We start from the raw sequence: 16,155 nt of genomic DNA on the forward strand, positions 1-16,155 counted from the left end.
TAACCTGATGTCGCATTCTGTTTTCTCTTTCCCAAAGTAGCACTGAGAAACAAAGCTTGTCATGATTAAAGGTAAAGTCTTGATTGATTGGCCTAAATATGGATGATGGAAGGAAATTGAATGTGTTGAGGAATGAGCATCGAATAGACAGTAGAAAATGTCTTTATTACAATGTCATAACATTTAATATTTCAGAACATGTAATACATGACACGTTTAGATTGTCCTACAGAATACATCAACATAACATTTGTTGTATTCAAGAAATAACATGTGTATTGCTGATGTGAAATGTATTGAGGTTATGAAGAGTGAAATAAAGTGCCATTTCCCCATCTACAGTACAGTACTCAGCTCATACATGTACTTTCCAAGATTAACCCATTCCGGTTTCATGCATTGTATAAACGTTAAAATTACCACATATAACTTTTCCCCAAGATGTATTACACAGAAATTAAATAGTTTTATCCACATTTCAATATGTTAATTTATTTATTTACAATTCTCAAACAAAGGTGTGCACAGCACATATAAGCATCAAGTCTGCTAGAACTTGTAACATAGAATTACTAAGTTTAAAGTTGTTCGTTTTCAGATAAAGTATAATACTGAAATGTAATTCTTTTGCATTGCTGATTATACACACATCAAGCCTTCAACATTTTACAAACTTTGAGTGTACATTGTCACTGAAAATAAATTCCCTAACAATTGGCAATAGGTAGGACTTCCATCAGATCAACAGTATTGTCAGATGTCAGCTACTTCAGATTCCTGCTCATGCTTCACATTGAGTACCTATTGAGTGAAGTATGGAAGCCCACATGATTTCTTATACAGTTTATCTACAGTATGGTATACCTACTTTTCAACTTCAAAAAGTAGAATAAATGATTGATTGCTTCCATCTGCAATTCAAACTTTTGTGTAACTCTACAAAGAGAACCAATTTCTCCTCTCTAAAAAACGTCCAAATTAAGTTCCCTATCAAAACCTGTTGAAGTTAGAACGCGCCTGCTGTTGCACTTCAACCTGCCATAGACCATTTTTCTCAATTGCGCCTCCAAGCCTGCATTGGCCAACCGCGTAGTATACATACATGTTCTGACTATCCAAATCCCATTGCGCATAATGGAGCCTATCATGTGGTAGATTACTCTGCACGTTTCTTCCCGAATACAGCTGACATGCTTTTCACTATACTTTTAATACCCGCGGCACCTTTCCGCAGAGCTCTCGACTCTTTGATAAGATCTATTAGTCCATGGAACACCAGCAAAACACCGTGGTATGTTTCAGCTGCGGATATCTCGAAAAATACGCAGTCTTCCGAGAGAGCAAGGAGTCGGCCCTCCTCACTTGAGACTGTCCGTCGGTGCTGCAAATCGCGTTTATTTCCAACAATGATGATGGGCGCTGTTGCAGACATCTTCCTACTGGCGTGGCGGATGCGCTGCACTTGTTGACGCACTACCTCGAAGCTGGAGCGGTCGCATATGCTGTATACCAGTATCACGCCGTCTGCCCATTGAAGCTGTTTCTCACTTATCGACTCAGTTATTGCACTGTCCTAAAAACACATAAAAACATGACATATGAGTGGTCACTATGGCTAGGTGACAAACATTTGCCAATGGCAAATGCGTAATGATGAATGGCGACATTTGGGTAGTCCAAGAGTGTTTACCTGTGGGTAGAGCGAGTCCCATATGTTGAAGGATATTTCCCTCCCGTCAACTGTGCCAATATGACTGTAAATTGATTCTGACGGAGAAACATATGAATTAAATCAAAAACATCAGAATGTATTAAATGGTCAGCATTACGCACAAGATGTATGTACTCATTTGGCAGGCTTACCTATTTCACCGTACTCGCCAATAAATCTTCTTGTAATAAATCGGACGGTGAGCGCTGGAAAAGACAAAAAGTTGTGTACAGTTTAATCTAAATGTATTTTAATGGATTGTACAAACTTTGTGTACATCGTCACTGAAAATAAATTCCCTAATATGCAATTGGTAGGTAGGCCTTCCGTCAAATCAGATACTCCAGATGCCTGCTCATGCTTCACATTGAATGCCGGTTGAGTGAAGGATGGCAAAGCATATGATAACTCGTTAACTGTTGAAAATACCTCTCTGTGAACATTGCAAGGTGCATATTAAACACAAAGACAAGAACACATTCTTACCTGATTTCCCTACATTTTCAGCCCCAAGTAATAAGATATTAGCTTCAACTTTTTGCTGAGTTCCCTCAATTGTCTTGCTGCAGTGATGCGAGCTCGGTTTGACCTGGACAACCATTTGGAATGGATTATGCTTCAAAAAGCTCTTTTAATTACCCTGTTTTGATATAGGCTACTTAGTATGTACAGTGACAAGAAATATATACAGTTTTCAAGAGCTGGAGGATAGGTGGGGCCATTTATGAACCAATGAGAAGACAGCCTGTTTAAGTGGGCTGGGTCACAACTCCGATTCATTTGATATGGTTGTTATGTGATCATGATGGCTAGTTTTCTTGTGATAATGAAAATAACTGTTTCAGGTTGGTTTAAATCTTACATTCAACATTTTTCATTACTTTGATCGATTGGTAAATCCCCTCTACACAAACCTACTGGAAATATGAACATGTCAGAGAAATGTGAATCACTAACCAAATAATTTTATAAACATTTTGATCATTTTAGACAGCTTTAACTCTGGGATGGCAAATGTATGCACTGCACACACCATTGACAGTTAGTACACACCCTGGGGAATCAGTGATGTTAACTTATCAGTTAAGGGGAAATCAAAAACCATCAAGAATGCAGCCCTCGACGACAGCCAGAAGTTGTTCACTCCTGATCAGTGTGCTTTTACTCAGGCGCCATCTGGTGGCGTTGTAATCAGCATCGCCAAGACCACTGGTTTAATCTATGTCTGCCTTATGCTCATGCAGTGCACCTTTCATCGAGGCCAACTTTAGTACGTTCGAAACACAGGCATACATAGAATATTTTATATGAACTCAGCAAAAAAAAGAAACGTCCCTTTTTCAGGACCCTGTCTTTCAAAGATAATTTGTAAAAATCCAAATATGATGTTGGATATACCTATCCATACCTATCCTGCACAGATCTTCATTGTAAAGGGTTTAAACAGTTTCCCAGTTTGCTTGTTCAAGGAACCGTAAACAATTAATGAGCATACACCTGTGGAATGGTCGTTAGTGTCTTAACAGCTTACAGACGTTAGACAAATAAGGTCAGTTATGAAAACTTAGGACACTAAAAGAGGCCTTTCTACTGACTCTGAAAAACACCAAAAGAAAGATTCCTAGGGTCCCTGCTCATCTGTGTGAACGTGCCTTATGCATGCTACAAGGAGGTATGAGGACTGCAGATGTGGCCAGTGCAATAAATTGCAATGTCTGTACTGTGAGACGCCTAAGACAGCGCTATACAGGAAGACAGGACGGCAGCTGATCGTCCTCACAGTGGCAGACCACGTATAACACCTGCACAGGATAGGTATATCCAAACATCACACCTCCGGGACAGGTACAGGTTGGCAACAACAACTGCCCAAGTTACACCAGGAACGCACAATCCCTCCATCAGTGCTCAGACTGTCCGCAATAGGCTGAGAGAGGCTGGACTGAGGGCTTATAGGCCTGTTGTAAGGCAGGTCCTCACCAGACATCACCGGCAACAACGTCGCCTTTGGGCACACACCCACCATCGCTGGACCAGACAGGACTGGCAAAAAGTGCTCTTCACTGACGAGTTGCGGTTTTGTCTCACCAGGGGTGATGGTCGGATTTGCGTTTATCGTCGAAGGAATGAGCGTTACACCGAGGCCTGTACTCTGGAGTGGGATCGATTTGGAGGTGGAGGGTCCGTCATGGTCTGGGGCAGTGTGTCACAGCATCATCGGACCGAGCTTGTTGTCATTGCAGGCAATCTCAACGCTGTGCGTTACAGGGAAGTCATCCTCCTCCCCACACCAGATACTGACTGTTACTTTTGAGTTGACCCCCCCCCCTTTGTTCAGGGACTCATTATTCAATTTGTTAGTCACATGTCTGTGGAACTTGTTCAGTTTATGTCTCAGTTGTTGAATCTTGCTATGTTCATGCAAATATTTACACATGTTAAGTTTGCTGAAAATAAACTCAGTTGACAGTGAGAGGACATTTCTTTTTTAGCCGAGTTTACTATCGTACAGTACAAAGGCTACAGTAATGCATAGTATATTGCATAGTTGTTACAAATGTGCAAAAACAAAGTCACACACAATCCCTTTTGTATTTAATTTAATTTTAAAAAGTACAATGTCAGTTGTATATAACTGACTAACAACATAGCATTTCTGAGTCTCCACTTCAAATGGCCATTTTTCAGTCTGCATCCTTTTTCATTTTCTTCATTTTAGTTTCATTTTCATCTGTTTCAACTCTGACCTGGGAGTGACGTTTCTTAGCTTTTGGCACTTTGGTCATATTCAGCAACTCCCTTATCCTCTTCAGAGACTCTTCAGCCGTTGGTTCCCCAGGTTCCCCCGTCTCAGTCCAGCTGCCGTTAGGGTGGCTGAGGAGGGAGGGGTGGAGAGTTGTCCCAAACACTTCCCCTAACTTGCTCTGAAAGCTGCCCCTTAGCTTGACAACCAACTCCTGGTCCTTTGAGATAATAAAAAAACACACATTCAATGTAATTTGCCTGGTATTTTTGTCTGTAAATTCTCAGGTAATTTGGTAGTTTAGCAAATGCTTTCAGTAGTGATTTTTTAACTATATAAATAACATTTTAGAAGATGTGACAACCTTTGAGTTCATCAACATGGTGTCGAAAAGGACCCAGACATCAGAGACAAATTCGGAGGGGGTACGGTAAGGGGGTGATCGATGTTGTAGCAGCCTTCCATGTATGAAGTCAAGACATATTGAATCTGAGGGGGGCTGAAGAGACAAAAGTATGAGAGCTCTCATTATAAATGTGCTAAATAATAGCAACAGATAAGATTATTTACAAATATCACTAATGCCATTGAGTTACAATAAGCCATTTTGGTCAGGACAGAGTAATCATTAAAAAAAAAAACATGTTTTTAATATATATTTTCATACACACCTCAGCTGTGCTGCAAAGGATGTTTCTGTCATTCTCACACCTTAGAAAGAGTAGGAGATGCTCACATTTCTGTTAGCAAAGAAAATAACAAGATCTGGTTAATGCCAGGATTGAATCTAAGAAGTTACAGGTCCAAAAGTTACATTTAAATGCTATCCGACTCAGCAGGAGGATCCGAATTCAAATGCACAACGGGTGAATCTTACCCGCTGGTCTGCTAGGCTGAGGCACATAGTCCTGTGCCTGTTATCACTGTAGGGGTCTGTGTTGTCGGCCAGGTCCTGACAAAGTGAACACTTCCACTCCTCCCTACCAGAGGGGGAAACAGACAGCACACAGCTTTAACACAAGGAACTCAGACTAGAGTATTCCCCTCAATATCAACTCCACCAAACTGGAACTTTACACAGAAACTACTACTTTAAATCTTTAGGGAGATTACCAGAAGGAAGGACCAATGGGTGGGATATGACAATCTTGGTGGTAGCCCCTCCCACACTCTACACAGTATAGCGAACCGCCAACAGTGTGACAGGCCGCACAGGTCACATACTGGAGCAGTGGGGGACTCTCTGGGGAGGACAGGGCCTTAGTCCAGAGGAGGCTGTCGGACTCTAGTGGTGTGATGTCATCGCCATGGGACTGCCACAATAGCGGAGGGGATAGATCATCATCATTATCTTGCTAAGCTAAAAAGGACAACGTAAAGTGCTTTATCACTAACCTTAACCCAGACTTTAAATCAAGAACAAACCATGTAGTGCAGCAACGTGCTTACCTGGTGGTCTTCTGCAATCTCTTGCAGAATAATCTCATCTTTGCTGGCCCCTTGGACAAGCAGGAACTGAGGAAGAGAGCATCCAGGAGTGGGGGTGGAGATGGGAAGCCGAAACATCAAGACCCTGGGTTGCCAGGACCTTGAGTTGTTAACATTGTTGCTATTGGTCAAGCTCGGTGGCTGGGTGGTGTTGGATTGCCTGGTTGGCATTTCAGTGGCCACCACCGAACCTGTCCTGGTGGGGAGTGGAGAGGGTCCCTCCAGTAGCACTCTAATGCGTGTTGGCAGCTCAGTTCTCCAGCTATTCACACGCCGATGAAGTGACCTGATAGCATCCTCATGTTGTTGGTCATAAGCTATCTTTTTATTGTTGTGGGGGGCAGTATGGGTCCTACCCACAGAAGAGGGTTTACTGTTAGGGTCCGTGTCAGTTTCTTCTTTGGGGTGGTGGGTGTGGGTTAAGACACTGTGAGAGAGATGATTAGAGGTCCTCTCAGTAGACAAAGTCCCTGTGAAAGGCAGATCTGAAGAAGTACTGTCTGAGCAGGCAGCTGCCTTTCTATCAGCCCAGGCTGATGGGACCTCCAACTCCATAGCACTGTCTGCCCCTGTGTCAGTCTCCAACTCAGTGACAGTAGAGGTGGGCTCGTTCTCCCTGGCCTGAGAGTTTGGGTCAGGGTCTGCCAGGCCAGTAGGAGGCAGGCTTCTATCACAGGGGGAGTCTGCTAGGGCTTTCACCGGGAGGACAGGGATGGGGTTTACAGAGGGAGGCTGATGGAGGATCCACAGTAGCTGCGATTTTGGAAACTTCCTTTTTTGATGCTGAGCTACGGCTGCAGGAGAGGACGAGCCAGAAGGTGGGTGGCAGATCTCTACAGGTGAGTATGAGTGGAACGTCCAGGACTTTCCATCCTTCAATCTCCGAGATCGTCCAGGTGGAGGAGTTGCCTTGAACATACCATACAGTCTAGGTGTGGCCTCGATCAGTGGTTGGAGAGATGGGGAGGTTGGAGGCTGAACAGGGGATAGCTGGGCATGGTTGGTGGGGACCAACGGTGACTGGACATGAAGTTTAGGGACAAGTGATGGCTGGGCAGGGTTTGTGGGGACCAATGGTGACCGGACATGAAGTGCAGGGACAAGTGATGGCTGGGCAGGGTTTGTGGGGACCAATGGTGACCGGACATGAAGTGCAGGGACAAGTGATGGCTGGGCAGGGTTTGGTGGTATACAGAATGGTGGATTATGTATATTCAGGGAGGGGTGAGATGGGGCTAGTGTAGATGGGCAGGGCTGGGGTGTCACAGGATGGCTCAATGGAAGGCTTGAAGGGGTGTGGACAGGCAGGGAGCGATAAGGAGGAGGCTCACGGGAGGTGGAGGGCTGGGAAGTTGAGGGCTGACTGAGGGGGTTGGATGGGGCAGTGTAAGAGGAGCGTGGGGGCTGGATGACAGGGTTATGTGGAGGGGGAACAGAATGGATGGACATGTTAGGAGCACTGGAAGAGGTCTGGCCAGAGGGAGCATTGGGTCTTTCTTGGTTTTCCAGGGGGTTGTCTTGACTAACATGTGATTGGTCAAAGGGAACAATATCACCCAAAAGTTTACCTGGAAAAAAGGAAGACAAATAATACTATTGTAGGAGCGATGATTGGGGCGACAGGGTAGCCTAGTGGTTAGAGTGTTGGACTAGTAACCCAAAGGTTGCAAGTTCAAGTCCCCGAGCTGACAAGGTACAAATCTGTCGTTCTGCCCCTGAACAGGCAGTTAACCCACTGTTCCTAGGCCGTCAGTGAAAATAAGAATTTGTTCTTAACTGACTTGCCTAGTTAAATAAAAGGTACAATTTTAAAAAATATATATAAATGCGATGGTCACAACCAAACAGTCTCAAGCTTGTGTCCTGGGGTCCCCATTCCCAATGACAAAATTCCTTGGGTTGATTTCGGCATTTTATTTTAAAAACGCTAAATGGGCAATACTGGACTACCACGTTATGTGGCAATCAATGCTAAAACCTTTTTTTCTTGATTTAATCTAAGAATTATGTTAAGATCAAAGCCAGCACATTGTAGGGGAAGGGTACCAAAGACCCTCCCCCATTGTTGATTAAGGGGACCTTAAGACTCATATGCTTGCTACAGGCCTTATAATAGCAGGTCTCACTATTATACTGTTGCTATGTGTCTGAACTCTGCCACTATACTTTGCATAAGCTATCTATATTAGTCATTGTGGTTAAGACCTAGCTGTTGCAAGAATGTGCCTGCAGGCTAGGAGAGACCGGAACTAGGTCAAGTAAACACTGTCTAGGTTGGCCATTTTGATCTCGTGCGACAGTGGAAAATGCTGATGACACTTAGAATTTAGAGAAGCTACTGTTCTAGGTATTTGCATTAAGGTAACCTCAACTCTTTGGACATATACATTGACATAGGTGATCACACCACCAGAGAGTGATCACAGGTATTTAATCAGTTGCGCCCTTTGCTTGGTCGCAGAACTTACTCTCAGACATACATGCTGTGTTTCCATTGTTAACTTCTGTCTGCAATTGCATAAATAAAGGTTTGATTGATTTACTTAAAGAAGATATTGTCTGACTGCTGATTTCACCAATAAGCCAATGATTGACAAGGAACAAGGAACCTACTCTGACAGACAACAGCCTACATGAATAGGAGATTGAGTATCTTGACTTACCAAAGGAAGCTATTTGTTTCTTGAAGTCATCCGTAATCACCAGCTGCAACTTAAGCATGGTCCCCGGGGGCTCAGTACTCTGAGTCAAGAGATGCTGTAACTGGGATCCAATCTGTGGAGTGAGAGGAGCATATGTGGATAGGGTTGCGCATGTGTGTTGATGTGGTAATGTTTGTGACGCAGGATTGGGATCAATTTGGAATTTCTGAATTGAATTTCATTTTGAACAATACATTTGAATAAAATTTGAATTGGCCACACCACACAGAAAGCAACATTTGAATTTGAATTGAAGGAAGTAACATTTAATTCAAACTAGAGGTCGACGATTATGATTTTTTAACGCCGATACAGATAATTGGAAGACCAAAAAAATGCAGATACTGATTAAAATCGGCCGATTTTTAAATAATTATTTGTAATAATGACAATTACTGAATTAACACTTATTTTAACTTAATATAATACAGAAATAAAATCAATTTAGTCTCAAATAAATAATGAAACATGTTCAATTTAGTTTAAATAATGCAAAAACACAGTGTTGGAGAAAAAAGTAAAAGTGCAATATGTGCCATGTAAAAAAGCTAACGTTTAAGTTCCTTGCTCAGAACATGAGACCATATGAAAGCACACATACCATTTCAAATATTAGTTTGATTATAACTCAAAGATGTCATTTTCTTTGTCATGAGATGTTAGATTATTCCCTTCCATACTGCAGTTTTTGACCTAATGCATTCTGGGAAATGTATGGTTATCTAAAAACATTAAGGGAAAGATGAATTATTATAGAAAACCCACAACAGGACCTTAAAATATTTCCAGACCACTGTAATTATTTTAAATGGTTTTAGGTGAATGACATTTAAAAATTAAAATATTCAACCTTATGCTACATGGTATTGGTAACCATACATTATGTCAAAAACATTTCTATGGTGATTTGTTGGAAAAAATAAGCCATTTGAATTTAATTTAATAGAATTAAATTCTACTTCCTTCCGTACATTCAAATCCAATTCTGCTTCATGTGGGGTGTGGCCAATTCAAGTTCAATTCAATAATTTAAATTAAAGAGAAATTCGCAACTCAATTCAGAATGAAGTGTCTTTGGGGGAGATGGGGGATAAGGCACTCTCATATAAGCCAAAAAAATAAATAAATGTGTGAGTAGCTTTGTACAGGCAGAACAAGTGGGTTCCTACCTGCCCTTTGTAGGAGAGCAGGGCAAAGAAGTCATCCACATTCAGGGCTTTCTCAGCAAAGTCAGCAACATAGTCCTGCCTCTGCCCCAGTTTGTTTAGTGCACTCTGTCTCGTCTCGATCCCTGCCACCTCGGCATTACACATAGTCTGGGTGGACATGAGCAAGCATTTTATCGACTGCCTGAGAGCAAAATCACATGAACAGACACACGCACACTTTCTTTAGCTTTCATGGATTGTGTCAGTCTTGGATAGCTAAAATACCTCTATGTTGTTGTAGAGTGACGTGGCTCTCGATTTCAAGAGTTGAACAGTAGCAAAAAGCATTCTCTTCAGGCTCTCCCTCAGCTTGGACTTGAGTTGTGTTATGTCTAGCAATCTGCAAGTGGGAGAGAACATGTGGGTATTTCCACAAAATTAATGCCTTTTGTGTTCCTTTGATATATACAGTACCAGTCAAAAGTTTGGACACACATACTCATTAAAGGGTTTTTCTTTATTTTTATACATTGTAGAATAATTGTGAAGACATCAAAACTATGAAATAACACATATGGAATAGTAATATATTTTATATTTGAGATTCTTCAAAGTAGACACCCTTTGCCTTGATATGACAGCTTTGCACACTCTTGGCATTCTCTGAACCAGCTTCATGAGGTAGTAGTCACCTGGAATGCATTTCAATTAAAAGGAATGCCTTTTTGAAAGTTAATTTGTGGAATTTCTTTCCTTATTAATGCGTTTGAGTCAATCAGTTGTGTTGTCACAAGGTAGGGGTGGTATATAGAAGATTGCCCTATTTGGTGAAAGACCAAGTCAAAATTATGTCAAGAAGAGTTCAAATAAGCAAAGAGAAACAACAGTCAACCATTATATTAAGACATTTAGGTCAGTCAACCCAGAAAATGTCAAGAACTTTTAAAGTATCTTCAAGTGCAGTTGCAAAAACCATCAAGCGCTATGATGAAACAGGCTCTCATGATGACCGCCAGAGGAAAGGAAGACCCAGAGTTACCTCTGCTGCAGAAGATAAGTTCCTTAGAGTTACCAGCCTCAGAAATGTTAGCCCAAATAAATGCTTCACAGAGTTCAAGTAAGTGACACATCTCAACATACAACTGTTCAGAGGAGACTGAGTGAATCAGGCCTTCATGGTCGAATTCCTGCAAAAAAAAACACTACGAAACGACACCAATAATAAGAAGTCTTGCTTGGGCCAAGAAACACAAGCAATGGACATTAGACTGGTGGAAATCTGTCCTTTGGTCTGATGAGTCCAAATTTGAGATTTTTGGTTCCAACCGACGTGTCTTTGTGAGACGCAGAGTAGGTGAACGGATGATCTCTGCATGTGTGGTTCCCAACGGGGAGCATGGAGGAGGAGAAGTGATGGTGTGGGGGTGACACTGTCAGTGATTTATTTAGAATTCAAGGTACACTTAACCAGCATGGCTACCACAGCATACGCCATCCCATCTGGTTTGTGCTTAGTTGGACTATCATTTGTTTTTCAACAGGACAATGACCAACACACCTCCAGGCTGTGTAAGGGCTATTTGGCCAAGGAGTGATGGAGTACTGCATCAGATGACCTGGCTTCCACAATCACCCAACCTCAACCCAATTGAGATGGTTTGGGATGAGTTGGCCCGCAGAGTGAAGGAAAAGCAGCCAACAAGTGCTCAGCATATGTGAGAACTCCTTCAAGACTGTTGGAAAAGCATTTCAGGTGAAACTGGTTGAGAGAATGCCAAGAGTTTGCAAATCTGTCATCAAGGCACAGGGTGGCAACTTTGAAGAAACTAAATATAAAATATATTTGGATTTGTTTAACACTTTTTGGTTACTATGTAATTCCATATGTGTTATTTCATAGTTTTCACTATTATTCTACAATGTATAAAAGTGTAAAAATAAAGAAAAACCTTGAATGAGTAGGTGTGTCCAAACGTTCGACTGTTACTGTAAGTAGAACTTGTGCACCAAAAACTTGTTCTATTAAATGAAGTGCCCTTTAATATAGACCACAAGTCGAATTAAATAAATCATATTTTCATTATGAAAAAAGACTTGCTAAAGTACCAAAATTCTGCATATTGACATGTCCCTCCGTGCACCCTCCGAGACTTCTAGGAAGATTTTAACCTATTTAACTCCAAAATTTCTCAACGTTCTCACCATCATTGTAAAGCCCTAGTTATTTTGTTGCATTGACAAAGTCATTTCTGAAGATTATTATTGATTTCATGTCATTAGAGATTAATTTACGTCTGTCCCTCATTTTACAGTCATCCATGTTACTGTACTCTCGTTTTAAAATGGAGAAACAATTCATTTTTACATCTTTTTTTAAAGAAACATTGAACATGTAATTGTCAAATTATAGTGTAAAAGCAGGTGAGCTGGTTCTACTATTTTTGGCAATTTTCTGGTGTTTTGTGATGGAAAACTGAGTGGGACGAGCATAACACGTCAACCTGTTACCCATGGATAGACAGGCTAGAAATGTTTTCATTTCAACAACAAAAAAGTAAGCTTGCATTCAATTGCCCCTCCCCGTTGCACACAACAGGCTTCCATTCCTCCGTCACAATTGGATTCATGATGAAATCGTCAAACCTGTTATTTATTTGAAACTTAATAGGCACTTACTATAGTCATATTCCTTTATTTAACCTCTTGAGTTGGGAAAACTTATTTTTTATTAGAGGATCATCCACATCAAAGTTTGTCCAATTCAAGCTACATTTCATGACATCTATTGTCTAGATTCCGCTAAAAACATTGCCTCAATCCAAAATTTGTGGGTAGGATATAGCACTTTTGTCTAGGTATTGAAGGCATGGGCCCGGAGGTAAACCCTAACCCTAAACAACCATATAATTGAATACACCTGCACAGATGCTTGATCTTAGCTGTATTTGCTTACACTGACAGCTTCAATATGTAGCTGCAGTCTTTAGAAACTAACCAAAAACACCCTACTATATTTAGCTGAAGGTTTCTGTTCCAACTAAGATGCAGAGGACGCAGTTTTAAACAATACAGCAGATAGAATATTTACTTCTGTGACATGAAGTTCATGCCCTGTGACAAGAAACTCCTGTTCCAATATTGTACTTTCATTCCAGAGTAATTGACCAGTTATTACCTGCCGTCCATGTCCAGGAGGCTCTGCTTCACTGCAACTCTCTGCTGCCTCACTCTCTGCACCAGGGACTGAAGCTGCTCTTTCTGGCTGACCATCGCCTCATGGAGGAACTGGAAACTGCATGGGAATGGAAGAGGAGACTCAGGAGAAGAGACTTCGGCCCTGTTCAAATGCTTAAAGAATCCATATTGTCCTCCTCTCTTCCTTGAAGTAATCAAGTGACTTTACCTTATTTTTAACCTTTCAAATTGTGTTTTAGCAATTACTTCAAGGTAGGTAAGGATGATTCTTCTACAGTATTTGAACTTTCCATGATACTGTGACTATATTTATTATATGCAAGGACACTTACCTGTGGTTCCTGTGATCCATTAGTTGGCAGTCTCGACAGGTCAGCTGATCGCAGGTCAAACAGAAGAGCTTGATTGGCTCATGTTTGTGTGTGGGACAAAACACTGTGGGAGCGGAGACTCCTGCGGGGGAATACAAAAATATGATACATTCTAGTATATGAACATGCTATGTCAGTGTCCTGGTATTATCAACAAGTGTTTGATGTCCGTGTCTGGCTCAGTCGACCTCTAAGTCAATGTTTGGGAGGCCCATGTTTTTTTGTGTGTGCGTGCGTATGTGCGTGTGTAGTGAGTGACCAGATAATAAAATATAACTTGAATATTACAAGGTGTTTGCGTAAGATGGTATGATGCTTGAAAAAAATATTTGAGCAGAAAAGATGTCTGTGGATAATTTAATCAAATTCTACATGAGTAGAAGTCTCTGAAATGAATAGCCGTAGTGCTCAATAGTATGGTATTGAGGGTATATAGGGCAGACCTGTTGGGCGTTGGAGCCGGATAGTGTGGTCCTTCGTGACCTTCACTCTTCTGTGTGCAGATACACACTCCGAACACAGCGCCTCTCCACACTCCACACACCAGCCACTCGCCACGAACCCCTCACAACAGGTACACTGCAGTCACAGACGTGATGATGGAATACACAGAATTTATAAAGGCATTCACAGGCTATGAGAACAGCATTATTATTATCCATTATTATTGATGGAGTTATTCATATTAACCCCCAAAGTGTCTCACCTGGACATTACCAGTCCAGAGATCGTTGGAAGAGTTCTTAATAAAGAGATTATCTTTGACTTCCAGAATATTAAATGGCATGTCACAGGACGGACATGCTGGAGAGATAGAGAGATCTGGAGAGAGAGAGAAATAGACCATTGTTGTAATGTTGTAATGCTTCCCTTCTCAATGTTTCCTGTCTAAAACACTGTGATTGTCTTGTGGGAGTCTCTGAATAGTATTTGGCCTCTCCCCTAGATGATGATACTGTGACTTTGGAATTATAAGGTTCTATCTGCCAAAAGTCTACTTATGAGATATTGAGCATTCTCATATGTGGATCTGGGTTGAATAAAAAGGTTCTGATACTGAATCATAAGATTAATTTAATTTCAAAAGAAAAGTAAAGCCATTTAATCATTAAATGAAGAGTATCCCCTCCATCCTCCAAACCACAAAATGACCAATACAACATGGATAACTAGCAGCATGGCTGGTCTTCGATGCCCCTACTTACTAGTTATCCATGAAATCTGGTAAGTTTGTATTTTCAGTTAAATTCTCCTTCAATATCTATATAGAACAATATATATATTTTTTATCAGGGATGCCTCTACAATGGGCCTTTAACATGCTCCAAGGTACCTGTATTTAATTATTTTTGCCATAAAGAGCAGAAGTGGTGGCTAGGAATTATTCAACAAAAGTGCTGAAAAAAATGTAAATGCAAAATAGCGTCAGAACCCATGATATGAATAATCAAGGACATGGAACTGTTTGTGAAAATAAAACGTCCTATTTTTTTGTCGTAAATTGTGAAGAACATCTAAAGAACAACTATGTGAAGGACACCATCTAAAGTCAAGAGCAACTAACTGGCCATGTGAATAACTCGTTTTTTTAACCAAAATGTCAGATAGAACATTCCTTTTTCCAAAAGCTCGATACAGTAAATTCACCAAACCCACCAAACCCAGTTGTGTTCAACAAAAGTGCTTCATACCTTTCTGCAACCCTGGATTGACTGGGGGCAGGCATGCTTGACAAATAGAGTGCAAACAGGGTAGAAGTTGGGGATATCGCCCATGGTTTAAAGTTAACCCACAGAGGACACAATTTCCATATGTTCCCGATTCTATCACTACGTTCGGCCCAAACGGAACGCCACCTCCGCTTTGCCCGCCATTGTTCATCTGTGTGGAAGAGTCATTCCGGGATAAATCATTTTTAATGAGAGAAAAACGAGCCTTGCATTACTAATCATAATGTATACATATTTAAGGCGAGACGTACCTCTATGGATGATCGTTCGCACGCAAATGAGGATAAAAACCGTTAAACTGTTTTGTATTTACCTTGCGCAGGTTCTAAACCAGCGCAAGGTTACTCCGGATATTCTTTCACTGACAAAAAATCTGGAACGGAAGAAGTTTGAGCATAGTCAAAGATAGTCCAGCTAGCCAGAAACTGCTTCTCCCGATCACGACAGTTGCAGTCGGTGAGGTCTATGGCGACGTTGGCTAGCTAAACTCATGCGCAGAATCACGTCATCTGGTCTAACCGTGATCTTGCGCCGAACTGCGCATTTGCATGCTGTCAGGCACTGGTTCCACATAAATTAGTTTGTAACGAAAATGTGACAGTTTGACACTTTCACGAGGTTGGAGTTATAACATGTTCAACTACTTAAGACATTAACTCAAATTCAGGTGTGCCTTTAGATTTCGAGAAAATTAACAGCTAAATGAAGAATGTTTTTACTTCTCTCATTGGACGTTCGAAGGTGCATCAGACAGTGCAAGCGACTGCCGACTGCTGATTTACAAATCACCTTCCAACATAAATAACTACTCTTTATCATTTGTAGATCAGTCAATTTACCCATGATAAGTTACAGTTTTGATCCTAATGGAGCAAGGCCATTGACTTCTCGAACCCAAAGTCCAGGTCTAGTCTGCTTGGTCTGTTTAGCAAACGTTCCTTGAAGTCTCGCAATGTTGCACCTCTGTGTTTAGAAACTCTCTGGTTCGGGTGTTTTTGAGCGAGACATTGCCGCATAACCACAGATCTCGGATCAGATTACTCTACCTCTAATTCTGACATTATCTC

General features: G+C 41.3%; 2 protein-coding genes across 3 annotated transcripts; both read right to left on the reverse strand.

Moving 5' to 3' along the window:
* Window positions 1–146: 146 nt before the first annotated feature.
* zgc:171704 (Ras-related and estrogen-regulated growth inhibitor-like protein) lies at window positions 147–2,378 on the reverse strand. The gene is made up of 4 exons (XM_035751283.2): window positions 2,198–2,378; window positions 1,864–1,917; window positions 1,691–1,767; window positions 147–1,573 (listed from the first exon to the last, which is right to left on the reverse strand). The coding sequence occupies exons 1-4, from the start codon at window positions 2,310–2,312 to the stop codon at window positions 1,157–1,159; spliced, it is 663 nt and encodes a 220-aa protein (XP_035607176.1). The 5' UTR covers window positions 2,313–2,378; the 3' UTR covers window positions 147–1,156.
* A 1,916-nt stretch (window positions 2,379–4,294) lies between these two features.
* Window positions 4,295–15,946, reverse strand: trim33l (tripartite motif containing 33, like). Of its 2 annotated transcripts, XM_035751285.1 has the most exons (16): window positions 15,928–15,946; window positions 15,340–15,461; window positions 15,050–15,239; window positions 14,065–14,180; window positions 13,802–13,937; window positions 13,320–13,440; window positions 12,968–13,084; window positions 10,078–10,192; window positions 9,814–9,960; window positions 8,606–8,717; window positions 5,904–7,510; window positions 5,568–5,767; window positions 5,332–5,434; window positions 5,126–5,194; window positions 4,819–4,953; window positions 4,295–4,674 (listed from the first exon to the last, which is right to left on the reverse strand). In XM_035751285.1, the coding sequence occupies exons 3-16, from the start codon at window positions 15,237–15,239 to the stop codon at window positions 4,396–4,398; spliced, it is 3,447 nt and encodes a 1,148-aa protein (XP_035607178.1). In that variant the 5' UTR covers window positions 15,340–15,461; window positions 15,928–15,946; the 3' UTR covers window positions 4,295–4,395. The 2 variants fall into 2 exon arrangements, with proteins under 2 accessions (XP_035607178.1, XP_035607177.1); XM_035751284.2 differs by lacking the exon at window positions 15,928–15,946 and having other exon boundaries at window positions 15,340–15,686.
* Between the last annotated feature and the right edge of the window lie 209 nt (window positions 15,947–16,155).

Source organism: Oncorhynchus keta, chromosome 34 (genome assembly GCF_023373465.1).
Source record: "Oncorhynchus keta strain PuntledgeMale-10-30-2019 chromosome 34, Oket_V2, whole genome shotgun sequence".
Classification (NCBI taxonomy): Eukaryota; Metazoa; Chordata; class Actinopteri; order Salmoniformes; family Salmonidae; genus Oncorhynchus; species Oncorhynchus keta.